Here is a 13,451-nt window from a genome sequence, read left to right as displayed (position 1 = left end):
TGTTCAACCATCAACCAACCAACTAATCCCTTAGGCCCCTTTCACACCTGGCAGATTTTGTTGCAGAAAGTTTCCGAAAATCAGTTGCATTCATCTGAATGGGGCTTGCAGAAACCCATGTGTATCTTGCCAAACGAACCTCATTCAGATAAATAAAACTGATTTTAAGTCACAGAAATTTTCTGCAACAAAATCTGTGAAAGCACCCTTAGCAGAAGAACAAAAGCACTCTCTCCTTTTGTGTGCCAGCACTACCACAAAGGGTCAATGGGTTCCTAGGAATTATACAGACACCTTTAAAAGGAACCTGTCACCGGTTTTGGGGCTGCCAGCATGCAGTTGGGATTTAGAGTCCCAAACCCATGCCACAAAAGATAATAAATGACACCAGGAAAACCGTCCAGGACTCTTATCCAGTGGCATCGAACACATGTGCACTGCGCCAAGTAAGCGCCAGAATGTGCTCAGTGAAGTGACGTGTACCATCCTTGGCTTCATCGGTGCAGCAATGCTGTAGATTAGAGATGAGCAATTCTAACAAACGATTTGTCAGCAGGGCTTCTTCACCAAAGCCGAAGCAGAGGCTGTGCCTTTGCACTGCTACACAGAGCAGTGGCGCAGGCAAGAAATTGCCAAGCCCAGGCTAAATATCCAGCCCTGTCAATCCTTCAGCAGGTGGGCAATTCTTCGCCTGCAGGGACAGCCCTTCACGTGTGAAGAAGCTTCAGTGTAGACTATTCTACAGATTTCAAACCAGCACCTGGATCTGAATACCTTTGTAATTGCATGGAATTTAAAAATGTTGTATAGCTACTGAGATACTCAGTGATATATAGCACCACCTGCTGTTTAATAATAATAATAATAATAATCTTTATATAGCGCCACCATATTCCGCATTCTTTACAATTCAGAGTGCGCATGTACAAATCAAAATAGATTGCAGAATTACAGGCTAATCTGCAATGGAAACACTAGGAGTGAGGACCCTGCTCTCAAGAGCTTACAATCTATGAGGAAGTGGGGATAACTGACCAATATAAACTCTGACTTCACTGGGTAATGATAGACCTCCAACAGCTGGAATCAGAGCTGTGAGCTCCCTATGTGATTACAGAAAAGAACAGTAATAGGGATTGTCTAACACTTAAAATCCGCAACGTTTTAAAATGGATAACAATCAAGTGCCCCCTATGGAAAACACTATAAATGTCTGTGCTAAATACCTATTAAACAGCATGTGCTGTATCCAAGATATTATTAGTAGTATTATGAGTAGTATTACCTAGTCAGTAGAGGGTACTTGGTGCAGCCGCAGGCCAGCATGGTTTCTTTTAGCCTCTATTCTGGACCTTTTATTGCTGGAAGTTGAAGACCAGTAGTGGTATAGCCAGATGTCAGTCAAGGTAATTTCTTCTCTGGTTGTAAAGTTGGGTCCTCTGTGGACAATGGCCTATCAGTCCCTAGTATCACCCTTACAATTAGGGGAAGGGGCCTATCAGGTTCTTTAGGGTCTGATATCAACAGAGCACCCGGCCATGACATGTGTGACCCTGTCCGGAACCTCGCCCTGTGTATTGCATCGGGGTAACCCTTGTCCTTGAACCTTTAGTGTAAATCGTTGGCCTTACTGTGAAAGTCTTTATAGTCCGAACAGTTTCTCTTTTTAGTCTGAGGTACTGACCACTTGGAATTTCACTTTTAAAGGTAATAGGGTGACTGAACTCCCACCTCAGTAAGACATTAGCTGTGGTGGGCTTACGAAAAACCGTTGTGACCAATTCCCCTGATTGGGTTTGGTTATCCTGATATCAAGAACAGGTAAGGTGGTTCGATGAATCTGATAAGTGAAACGGAGACCAATTTTGTTCTGATTCAGATGGATTACGAAGTGTCAAAATTCATTCAGGCCTCCATTCCAAATTACAAGTATATCATCGATATACCTTGTGGGGAGTGGGGATAACAGTCAGAAGATAGTTAGGTATTGAAGAGTCATAATAAGCCTGGGAATTAACCTGATTGTCCAGGGCAGTGTATTCCAGAGAGGAGGAGCTGCTTGAGAAAAGTCTTGATGACGGGAGTGAGAGGTTCGAGTTATGGAGGATGTTCATCTTAGATCATTGGCACAATGGAGTAGGGTGGTAAACAGAAAAGAGGGAGGATATGCAGGAAGGTGCAGCCCTAGAGAACTTTGTGGGTGAGAAGTTTGAACTGTATTCTGTGGTGGATGGGCAACCAGTGAAGTTACTGGCACAGGCCAGAGGCATTGGTGTAATGGGTGGACAGTTAGATGGGCCTGGCTGCTGCATTTAGGACAAAAAGAAGGGGGGAGAGTTTAGTTAGAGTTTTTGCTCTTTATCTAATTTCTGTGTCCACCTCACTGTGGTGGACGCACATGCTTGGTTCCATCCTTCAACTGCCACCAACTGCAGTGGAAAAGACATGCCCCGTGGGAAAAGGCACACATCCTGAGATGCCAGCTTGAAATAAATCCAACAGAACAATTGGAACAATGAATGGGGAGATCTCTGGATCCATCTGAGGTACAGGGCTGGTTCTAGTTTTGTTAGAAAGAGATTGTCATGTACTAGATGATGTCTGATTTTTATTTTTGTACGTTAATCATTGGATATCCTGTTTAATAAATCCTTTGAGGTTTCTCAACCATCATGGCCTACATCTGTTATAAATATTTTATTTTTTTATATTTTAATGCGCATTATCAGTATATGTCCTATAATATCTAATGATGTGTTCTCATTTCCATGCAGAAGAAGCGAGATGTTCCTGCCATGACCAGTTATGTAGAGCTTGGAGTAGTAGTGGATAATCTTAGGGTAAGAAATAGATTTTCTTCTTAATAAGGAACCTGATAGACATTATTATGATTTGATATAACATAGGTTACATGTTATCTCGTATTTGATGCAAAGTAGAAGCAGGAAATAAATCTAACCCTATTTCCGTACCATACTCTTTGAATATGCCTTAAATTTCTGATTGGTGAAAGGACCAACCACTGAGACCCCCTGATAATTGGGAGAACAAGGGCCTTAAAGGGCTTCTGTCACCCCACTAAACTCATTATTATTTTTTTTGGTGTACTTATTATCCCTATCCTGCGATATATCTATACATTATGTTATTAATCATTTTCGTTCAGTAGATATGTCAAAAAACTTACTTTTATAATATGCTAATTACCTGTCTACCAGCAAGTAGGGCGTCTACTTGCTGGTAGCAGCCGCAAAAAACCGCCCCCTCCCTCAGTGCGTCTGCGCCGATGACGTCACCAAAAGAGAAGACATCATCGGCGCAGGCGCACTGAGGGAGTGCTGAAGAGGCGAGCCTCCTTATCTCAGAGCGCCTGCGCCGAATCAACACAGGCGCGCGATTTTTGAAATGCTGACAGGGCCAGTCGGAGGAGGAGAGCGCAGCTGGCCCTGTCAATCAACAGGAGGAGGGGGCGGTTTTTTGCGGCTGCTACCAGACAGTAGACGCCCTACTTGCTGGTAGACAGGTAATTAGCATATTATAAAAGTACGTTTTTTGACATATCTACTGAACGAAAATGATTAATAACATAATGTATAGATATATCGCAGGATAGGGAGTATAAGTACACAAAAAAATATATATGAGTTTAGTGGGGTGACAGAAGCCCTTTAAGTTCTCTATTATTTTTCAGAAGCTGGGCCAAGACTTGTATGGCAGAGAAATGGCAATGAAAGCTCGTCCAGTTTTCATGACATAAATGGAATACCTTTTTAAAGTATATTATGCACAAAAACACTTCCTAATGGGGCCGATTGTCACGGCTGAGGATGGGAAAACCCTCAGCCGTGCGATGCCAGAAGATGTTAGTGGCTGCTCGGCCAGGACGACAGAAATAGGGAGCAGGTCACCTCCTAGAGCTTCCGTAATCTGACCCTGACTCCTAGCTGCATGAGCCGACCTTGAAGGTAGGAGGGCTCATGCTCAGGAACCTCGGATCCCTACTGACCCTCCGCCGATCCCTGAGCTAGGACCTGGGTAGACAGCCCGTTGCTCCTGGACACGGAGGAACAGGAGTCTCAATGGCCAAGCTGCAAGGAAAAGGGGTACAAAAACAGACCTATGGATATGGCAGGTGAACTGCACTAGTTCCACCTACCTGCCACAGCCTTGCTGACTGGATCCCTGTGCTGACACGCTGACATCCACACCATACTTAAAAGGACACAGCCAACACACATACAGACAGGAACCCAGATCCATAGCTGCATTAAATAACAAAAGGAATACAACATCAACTTAACGTATAAACATCTCATAACATTTGCTATGACCACAAGGGTGGCCCTCACTGGCAGATGGTATTAGGTAGGAGGATGACTCCAGCAGACCATGGCTGAAGTACCCCTCTGACTACTCTTCTCAGCAGAGGCTATATAGGCCCAAGTAGCCACACCCACACAGACACACAGTGAAAAGGGAATTAACCCTTCCAACACCAAGGAGGGAAGTGAAACCACTTAAAGGGAAAGTGCATACATAACTAAACCTCATACACAACAAACTGGGAAAGTGCCCACATAAATATCACACCGCACCAGTTACCGCCGGCAACGGCATGCATGGCAATCATGTCCTGGGAATCAGCCAGCAGGCCGAGACACTGCCACACACGCACACTATACTACACGTTGCCACGGGCAACCACAAGTGACGGAAGGTGTAACAGTGCACACCATACAAACCAAACCAGGAGCTACCGCATGCACTTGGCAGCAAGCTGCCTAGCAACCGCTCAGGATGCTATACCGCCAAACACAATCTTGTTGCCAGCGGCAACTACACGTGAGGCAACAAACAAGTAGCTCTGACCATGTAGTTGAGCACTACCAAACCGCAGGCAACCACATGCGGGTCCAGAGTCACGACCATGACCATGGTCGTGACACCGATGCACAGGCAATTATCAAGAACAAACCGAACCTTCCAAATAATTGCAGAGGTGAGAGCTGCATTTACATGCTGCAATCATCTCCTCTGTAGCGATTGCTACTGTGATCACTCGTCTCCATACAGATTTATTGGCTCAGATTTACTCATTTGTCTGCACCTATAATCTCTCTAAAATTTGACACAATCTTGTAACAGTTTGGCGCAATTAGGGTTTTTAAACTGACTTCCAATGTTTTTAAAGGGAGGACGCGCCGCAGTTCATTCAGCTGAGAGTTTCTGCCGTGCAGTTTTCCAGACTGCGTCAAGACTGTACAGGCCCACCCATGGCACAGTTACCACGCGGACCCCTTGCAAGGCCACAGCCGGTTCCTGCTCACGATTTAGCTCCATTCAGTTGAGCTCAACTGAAAGCAGGTCCGCACCATACGAAATGAAAATCCACTGCAGAATCAGCAGCAGTGGGATACGCGGCGGATTTTGTTGCCTACCCTTAGGCCTCTTTCACATTTTCCGCGGACAGCACACGTAACCATTTATTTCAGTGTGTCTGTTCACGCATCAGCATTATTTACTGACTGTGGGTCAGTAAAAAAAAAAATGCACTACATGCACAAGATGCACTACTTTGTCCGTGATGCGGCCCAAATACGCCCATTAAAGTGTATCGGTCCTTTGAAAATCACGGACACAAAATGCATGGTATCTGTGTTGCGTCCATTTTTCACTGACCACTGATAGGAGATGCTCTGGAAATTAATTATACTATATATATATATGTTTTAGTTATACCAATAAACATCTCGTTTTAATTGTTACTGCCCCTTTGATTTTCCTGGAAATTAATTTTCACCTAAACAGCATCCATGGAATACGGATGACACACGGAGGGTAAAAAACGGACACATGGACGCTTCATGGAAATCTTGATGTAACACAGAAAAGTGAACTAGGCCTTAGGGCTCACACGCATAAATGTATTTCTTGTCCGTGTCCATTCTGTTTTTTTTTGCTGCCCGTATGTGGAACCATTCACTTCAATGGGGCTGCAAAAAACCCGGAAATGACTCAGTGTACATTCCGTGTCCGCATGTCCGATTTGCAAACAAATAGAACATGTCTTATTATTTTCCGCATTATGGACAAGGAAAGGACTGTTCTATTATGGGACAGCTGTTCCGTTCCGCAAAATGTGGAATGCGCACAGCTGGTATCTGTGTTTTGTGGACCGCAAAACAACAACAGTCGTGTGCAAGAGCCATTAGAGTCATACTTTCTTGTAGAACTGAGGAAACTGGAACAGAATCACCTTCAAGTGTTAATATTTATGCCACTTTTCGTTCTCCCTATGGAGATCCACACTGTTTAAACTGAGTCATGTGAATGGGGTTGAGTTGCAATACCAGACCCAGCCTGTGATCATGAGTGGTGCTGTGTCTTAAAAAAAAAAAGAAAAGTTTTTTCCCCCTAATCCTGGACAACCCTTTAAAATCCATAAAGTGGTGGCTACTTCTTCTGTTCCTTAGTAAACCCATGTGTCTTCTTACAGTACCTTGGCGATAAGTCAAACAGCACAGCAGTGGAAGTGGAGACCATAGAGCTGGTGAATATTGTTCATGGGGTGAGTTATTTTAACACTTTCCTTTTATACCAACTAAAATATATTCCCGGAGGACAAGTATTGTATATGTTGACATGAGATTCAAGTAGAGAATGTCCATATGTCTGAATTAGGGCGATTTCACATCACCATTATTTTTCCGTTCTTCTGATCCGTCAAAAGAACAGAAAAAAAACCAAAGGAACTAATCCAGCATTTGAATCATCCTTAATGCTTAGTTAGGCCTCCTGCACACGAACGTGTGCGCCCTGTGGTCGTGCTGCGGCCCGCAAAATGCACGAACACCGTCCGTGGGGCAGCCGCAGAGGATCACGGACCCATTCACTTTAATGGGTACGCTATCCGGCCGTTCCGCAAAAACATAGGACATGTTCTATCTTTTTGCGGAACGGAAGTACAGGACGAAACCCCATGGAAGCACTCCGTAGGGTTCTGTTCCGTGCTTCCGTTCCGCACCATTCCATTTTCCGGATTTGTGGACCCATTGAAGTGAATGGGTCCGCATCCGTGATACGGAATGCCCACGGAACGGCACCCGCAAATGTGGTCCGCAATACAGCAACGGGGTGCACATGTTCGTGTGCAGGAGGCCTTAGGTTGAGTTCACATCACTGTTCAGCCTTTCCGTTCTCCTGCTCTGTATATAGGAGCAGGTGAACGGAAAGGACAGATTCAGCACATAACTGCGCAGTCAGGCAGCCTTGGGTCCTGCCCTGCATGAGGGGCAGGCCTTTAGGCCCCATTCACACAACCGTACTATTGGCCCGCATCCGATCCGCATATTTTATGGCCAAGAATAGGACCTGTTCTATCTTTTTTGCGGGACTGCAGAACAGATATGTCCTTTTTTTTGTGGGCTCATTGAAATGAATGAGTCCGTGTGCGATCCACAAACAATGCGAATCGGATGCGCACCAATAATACGGTCGTGTGAATGGAGCCTGAAAAGAAACAGTTCTCAGGATTACAGGACTGGAATTTCACAAGAAAGGTATGGCTATCTATGGGGCACCTACCCTACATGGAGGTAAGCTTACTTTGAAACTGACTTGTAGCAGTCAAAAGGACGCACTTTTGGCATACGTCTAATTATAGTCTTTGGGCACGAATTTCCCGATATATACACCAAACCTTGATCTCAAATATGGAATGAACCTAAACGAATGTTGTATAATTATCTAATTTTGCTCTCTATGTTCTCAGATGTTTCTCTCCCTTAACATTCAAATAGTACTGACTAATTTGATCACTTGGACGACCAATAATCCCATCAATGTCACTTCTGGAAGTGCTGGAGATGTGCTGGGAAGATTTACACAGTGGAGGGGTGAAAACAAAATAAAGAGATGCGACATCTATCATCTCCTCATGTGAGTGTTCACACAAGACACACGTGTACATACAATGCAACTGTATGGTGAGCCAATTTTTTGCAATCACCAAAGAAATTATCTCACAAATCAAGTTTAAAGGGGTTGTCTGGGTCCAGAGCTGAACCCGGACATACCCAGAATTTCACCCAGGCAGCCCCCCTGACAAGAGCATCGGAGCAGTTCATGCTCCAATGCTCTCCTTTGCCCTGCGCTGAATCGCACAGGGCAAAGGCATTTTGTGGAGTTCCGGTGAAGTACCGGGCTCTCCTTAGGGCTGCCAGGCGGAGGCTTACACCCAGTAGTGAGCCCGGTGACGTCACTGGCACTGATGGGCGGGCTTTAGCGCTGCCCTAGTCTGTAAAACGGCTAGGGCAGCGCTAAAGCCCGCCTATTTGAGCCGGCGAAAGCCTCTGCCCGGCAGTGTGTTATAGTAAATAAAAGAGCCCTTGCCCTGCGCGATCCTGCGCAGGGCAAGGGAGAGCATCGGAGCATGAACTGGGTGAAATTATGGTTATGTCCGGGTTCAGCGTTGAACCCGGACAACGCCTTTAAGTAAAAAGTCCAAAAGCTATTAAACACTAATATAAACTACATTGTCCACCTAAACAAAAAGAAAAATCTTTTTTTTTCTTTATCTGTGTTCCCCTCAGCACCACTGCAAATCTGTGCTATTGTGTAAGTTTTTGCCTACAAGTCCCAAAAATTCTTACAAGTATTTTTTTATCACTTCATCCCTGTTCCACATAACTGTCATGCCCCGCCCTGACAATGTGTGGAAGTCGGCCAGAATAGCAGCACGAGTTTAGTGTTTTGTTTTGGAGCCATGCTTGATCCGCCTCTCATCAGGTGCACTGGGTGGGGTCATTAGTTTAAATAGCACTCCATCCCAGTGCTCTGAGCGGATTATAGGAATCACTTTGGTCTTGGAAGGAAGGTTGTCTGTTCCAGCTCAGAAAGATAAGTGTGGTTTCAAGTTTGGTTGTTTTGTGTCATCTCTCCCATCCAGGTTCTGTGCGAGCAGGCTGCTCCTATTTCCCCTCTTCACCATCTCAGGGAATTTAGGGTGTTTCAGCCCAGGCACGGGGACACATCATACCTACCACCAAGGTCTGCATGTGGGCTGAGCAGCGCAGGGAGAGAGGTCAGGGATTAGCTAGGAGGTGACCCTTCCCCTGCCTCTCGCCTAGAGCCTGGTTGGTGGTTTATCTGTGAGTCTGAGTGCACGTCCGCCGTGACATTATAATCCGCCATAACTTTGACTGTCATTGCTCAGCGGTTTTGTGATGGCGTCAATTGAAGCATTAGTTGACCGCATGCAGGAGCTATCCCTAGAGGTTGCGGAGCTATGTGGTTCGGTCGCACAGTGTCAGAATGCTCTGGCATCAGGAGGAGGTCAAATTTGTGTGGAGCCTAAAGTGGCTCTTCCTGATCGATTTTCAGGGGGTACGGATGACTTTATCAGTTTTAGAGAGTCCTGCAAATTGTACTTTCGGCTGCGTCCATCGTCGTCAGGTGATGAGAGTCAGAGGATAGGTATAATTATTTCTCTGCTTAAAGGGGACACGCAATCCTGGGCCTTTTCTCTGCCACCTGGTTCTCGGGCCCTCCAGTCGGTGGAGGAATTTTTTAAGGATCTGGGATTAATCTACGATGACCCAGATTGAAGGATGCCCTTGCTTTTCATGAATACCCAGACTCTTTGGAGAACGCCATGTCTTTAGCAGTACGGCTAGATAGACGTATCAGAGAGAGGTGTAGGGCCCCCCCTGCGCAAGGTATCCCTTCTGTGAGTGGTTGTCACGGCTGTATGTGAGCAACAAGAGTATACACAGTAAAAAGAGCTACTGACCGGACCCAAACTAGGGAGGATAAAGGGTGACCCCTGTCAGACCCTCAAAGCTCTCCCTATGCTGCTAAAGCACATGCCCGGATCCAAATGGCGGAACGAGGCATGCCCGCGTACCTAAGACTGATGACCACTGTAACCCCTACAATAGTGGAAGGGGCACGGCCACCAGTGCCCTGCTCAGAATATTGAGGGAACCGTGGCCACCTCAGATCCAGTCAGAAAATAACCAGGTACACAACAATGTCTGCACACTTAGCTGAAGGTGCTGCAGCCGCAGAGAAGAGGGATCCAAGGACAGCTGGCAATATCCGGAGTGCTTGCTGCAGCAGAACACAGGTCCAGTGAACTGATAGCTACAAGTGAAGATACTCAAGCAAGAGCTACAACTGAAATGAGAAATATAATCCACGCCCTACAATAGGAGGAGGGGTGATTTAAAGGCAGGGAAATCAACCACAGGAGGAACAGCTGGGAGGAAGGAAACAGTAAGTAAAGACTTAATCACAGGGGCGGAGAAACAGAGCAGTGAGAACTCCTCCAAACTCTAGTAGTGACATCATCACAGGGGTGGAGAAACAGAGCTGTGAGAACGTCTCAAAGCTCTGGTAGTGACAGTGGTTTCGTCTCTACTGCCTCCCCAGGTGATGTTACGGGTAACTCGGGGGTAGCGGAGGAACCCATGAAATTGGATCAGGTTTCTTGCCATTCTGATAGTAGAGACTTTAGTAAATTGCACAAACTATGTTACTATTGTGGAAAGAGTGGTCATTTTATTTTTGCTTGTCCTTATGTTAAACCGCAGGTGGAAGAGAAAAAAAAAACCAAAAAAAAAACAAAAAAAAACTTCCCTGACACTTGGTAGCATGAATGGTGTGGTGGAACAGGTAGGTATGCAAACTCCCTGCAGTTCCCGTTTTCTCCTTCCAGCTATGGTGGCGCTAGAGTCAAGAAATGTTTTTGTTGAGGTATTCATTGATTGTGGTGCTGGGGTAAACCTAATTGACTTTCTTTTCCTTCAAAATCTAGGACTAAGTACTTGCACTTTAGAGAACGAGATTCGTGTTTTTGCAATTGATTCTTCACCTCTTTCTCAAAGGAGCCTTTCTCACATTGTTAATGGTGTTCACTTAAGGGTGGATGATTCACATGTTGAAATTATTTCTTGTTTTGTCATGAAGGATTTGCCAGCTCCTATAGTTTTGGGGTTGCCATGGTTGACTAAACATAACCCAATTATAGACTGGCAAGCGAGACAAATCATTGGTTGGAGTGAGTTTTGTTCGGATAATTGTTTTGGCACATCTATATCTGGTGTGTCCATTACGGCTTTACCTCAGTATCTCTCAGATTTTGCGGATGTCTTTTCGGAGGGTGGGGCTCAGGAATTGCCCCCTCATCGTGACTATGATTGTCCAGTTAATCTCATCCCAGGGGCTAAGTTGCCAAAGTCTCGGCTTTACAACCTTTCTCAACCCGAAAGAGAGGTCATGCGAAAGTATATCGCCGAGAGTTTGGCAAAAGGTCATATTAGACCATCTAAGTCTCCAGTGGCAGTAGGTTTGTTCTTTGTGAAGAAAAAGGATAGATCACTGAGACCGTTTTTGGATTTCCGGGAATTGAACCGTATTACAGTCCGGGATCCATATCCCCTGCCTTTGATCTCTGATCTTATTGATCAGATTGTTGGAGCCAAGGTGTTCTCCAAGTTGGATTGAGAGGGGCCTACAATCTGATCAGAATCAAGGAGGGGGGTGAGTGGAAAACGGCCTTCAATATGCACGAGGGTCATTTTGAGAACCTGGTTATGCCTTTTGGGTTGACGAACGCGCCAGCAGTATTTCAGCGATTCGTCAATGACATTTTTCATCATTTGGTGGGGAGGTTCGTAGTAGTTTACCTGGATGACATTTTAATTTATTCTCCTGATCTGAAGACCCATCAGGATCATGTGAGACAGGTTTTGACGATCCTTTGGGAGAATAAATTATATGCCAAATTGGAGAAAATGAGATCCAGTCCAGGTCTTTAGAAAGACCCACGGGCGGCATAAAAGGCAGGATAACGGCAGTCAGAGGGCTACCACTGATGAAGAAGGCAGCTCAGTCCTTCGAAACGCGTCTGGTGACCCCCCTCTAGAAACCTGCCAAGAATCTCACTTTGGAAGCGCTTCCACACCACCGACCACATCCAAACCCCCTGGATCGAAAACACATTACCAGCGAAGATTCCAACACTGCACCCGGCAGAGACGCGAGTCGCCTGAGAAGTGACGTCACACACACGCGGCACGCCGAGAAGACCGGGAAACAGACACCGCTGAGCGCTGTAAGGCTGCTCCAATAGCCAGGAGATCCATACCCCACAAAGAAGGTAAAACAGTCAGGGCGCAGTCTTCACTAAATGTGTGGGACGCCACACTGAAGCACAGCACCCGACTGATATACCATTTACTTTTTTTCGCATATATTTTTATATATATATTTTTTACAATTTTTCGCATATTGGTCACTGGATACTCCTTGCTTTTTATTACTTTACCCATATTTTATATATTTTTATACTTCTCACATTACCTTGTCCACGTGATATATTTTTAACGGATTATACAACTAATGGACATAGCTTCCAATTAAAAGGGGGTAATCATCACTGGACAATCACAGTATTGTCATACCCTCCACAAACATTTTTACTGTGCATCTGCATTCCCACTGCCGCATACTGCAAATCAATATTTTTTCTTGTGGACTTTATATTTTTTTTCCCAGCACCTCTATAATTTCAGAATATTTATTCCTAGTCCCCACCCCCAAACCTACCCTTCTAAAAATAAATATATATTTTATACCACCATCTGTGTATATTGCTTCTTTAGCACCTTGATAGATGTAGAGTGCCGGTTCTCCATTATATATCCTTATTGTTATTAACTACCCTCCTGATTGGGTGAATCAGTCCAGAACCAGAGCACCTATACATTGCAGTGATCAGGTGAGCAACCAATAACCCATCTCTCTTTCTCCTCAAATTGGAGAAATGTTTGTTTGAGGTGCAAGAGCTTCCATTCTTGGGATACCTGCTTTCTGATTCTGGTTTTCGTATGGACCCCGAGAAGGTCCGGGCGGTTCTGGAATGGGACCGACCAGAGAATCAGAAAGCCTTGATGCGGTTCTTGGGGTTTACGAATTATTATAGAAAATGTATTTCAAACTATTCTACCATAGTAAAACCTCTCACTGATATGACCAAGAAGGGCGTCGACGTCTCTGTCTGGTCGGATGAGGCATTGCAGGCCTTTTTGGCTATTAAGGAGCGTTTTGCGTCTGCTCCCATTCTGGTGCAGCCGGATGTGTGTCAGCCATTTGTAGTGGAGGTTGATGCATCAGAGGTGGGGGTTGGAGCGGTTCTGTCACAGGGTTCATCCCCTGGCAAGTGGGTCCCGTGTGCCTTTTTCTCCAAGAAGCTCTCGGTCGCCGAGAGGAATTATGATGTTGGAGATAGAGAGTTGTTGGCTATCAAGTTGGCCTTTGAGGAATGGCGTCACTGGTTGGAGGGGGCGTCTCACTCCGTTACGGTATATACAGACCATAAGAATTTGGCTTACCTGCAATCTGCCAAGTGTCTGAACCCTAGACAGCCCAGATGGTCACTGTTTTTTACC

General features: G+C 45.4%; 1 protein-coding gene across 2 annotated transcripts in view; it reads left to right on the top strand.

The window, feature by feature from the left end:
- Positions 1–13,451, top strand: part of LOC121004858 (disintegrin and metalloproteinase domain-containing protein 9-like) — a 97,976-nt gene that overhangs the window by 44,186 nt on the left and 40,339 nt on the right. The window contains exons 8-10 of one of the 2 annotated variants that reach the window (XM_040437251.1): positions 2,778–2,840; positions 6,497–6,568; positions 7,772–7,938. In XM_040437251.1, the coding sequence (XP_040293185.1) occupies positions 2,778–2,840; positions 6,497–6,568; positions 7,772–7,938 (302 nt within the window). Of the gene's footprint in view, positions 1–2,774; positions 2,841–6,496; positions 6,569–7,771; positions 7,939–13,451 lie in introns of both variants that reach the window. The other variant, XM_040437250.1, reaches the window with a different exon arrangement.

The sequence above is a fragment of the Bufo bufo genome, chromosome 6 (assembly GCF_905171765.1).
Source record: "Bufo bufo chromosome 6, aBufBuf1.1, whole genome shotgun sequence".
NCBI classification, from domain to species: Eukaryota; Metazoa; Chordata; class Amphibia; order Anura; family Bufonidae; genus Bufo; species Bufo bufo.
The sequence above is the reverse complement of the archived record's forward strand: the minus strand, read 5'-3'. Positions and strand labels throughout refer to the sequence as shown.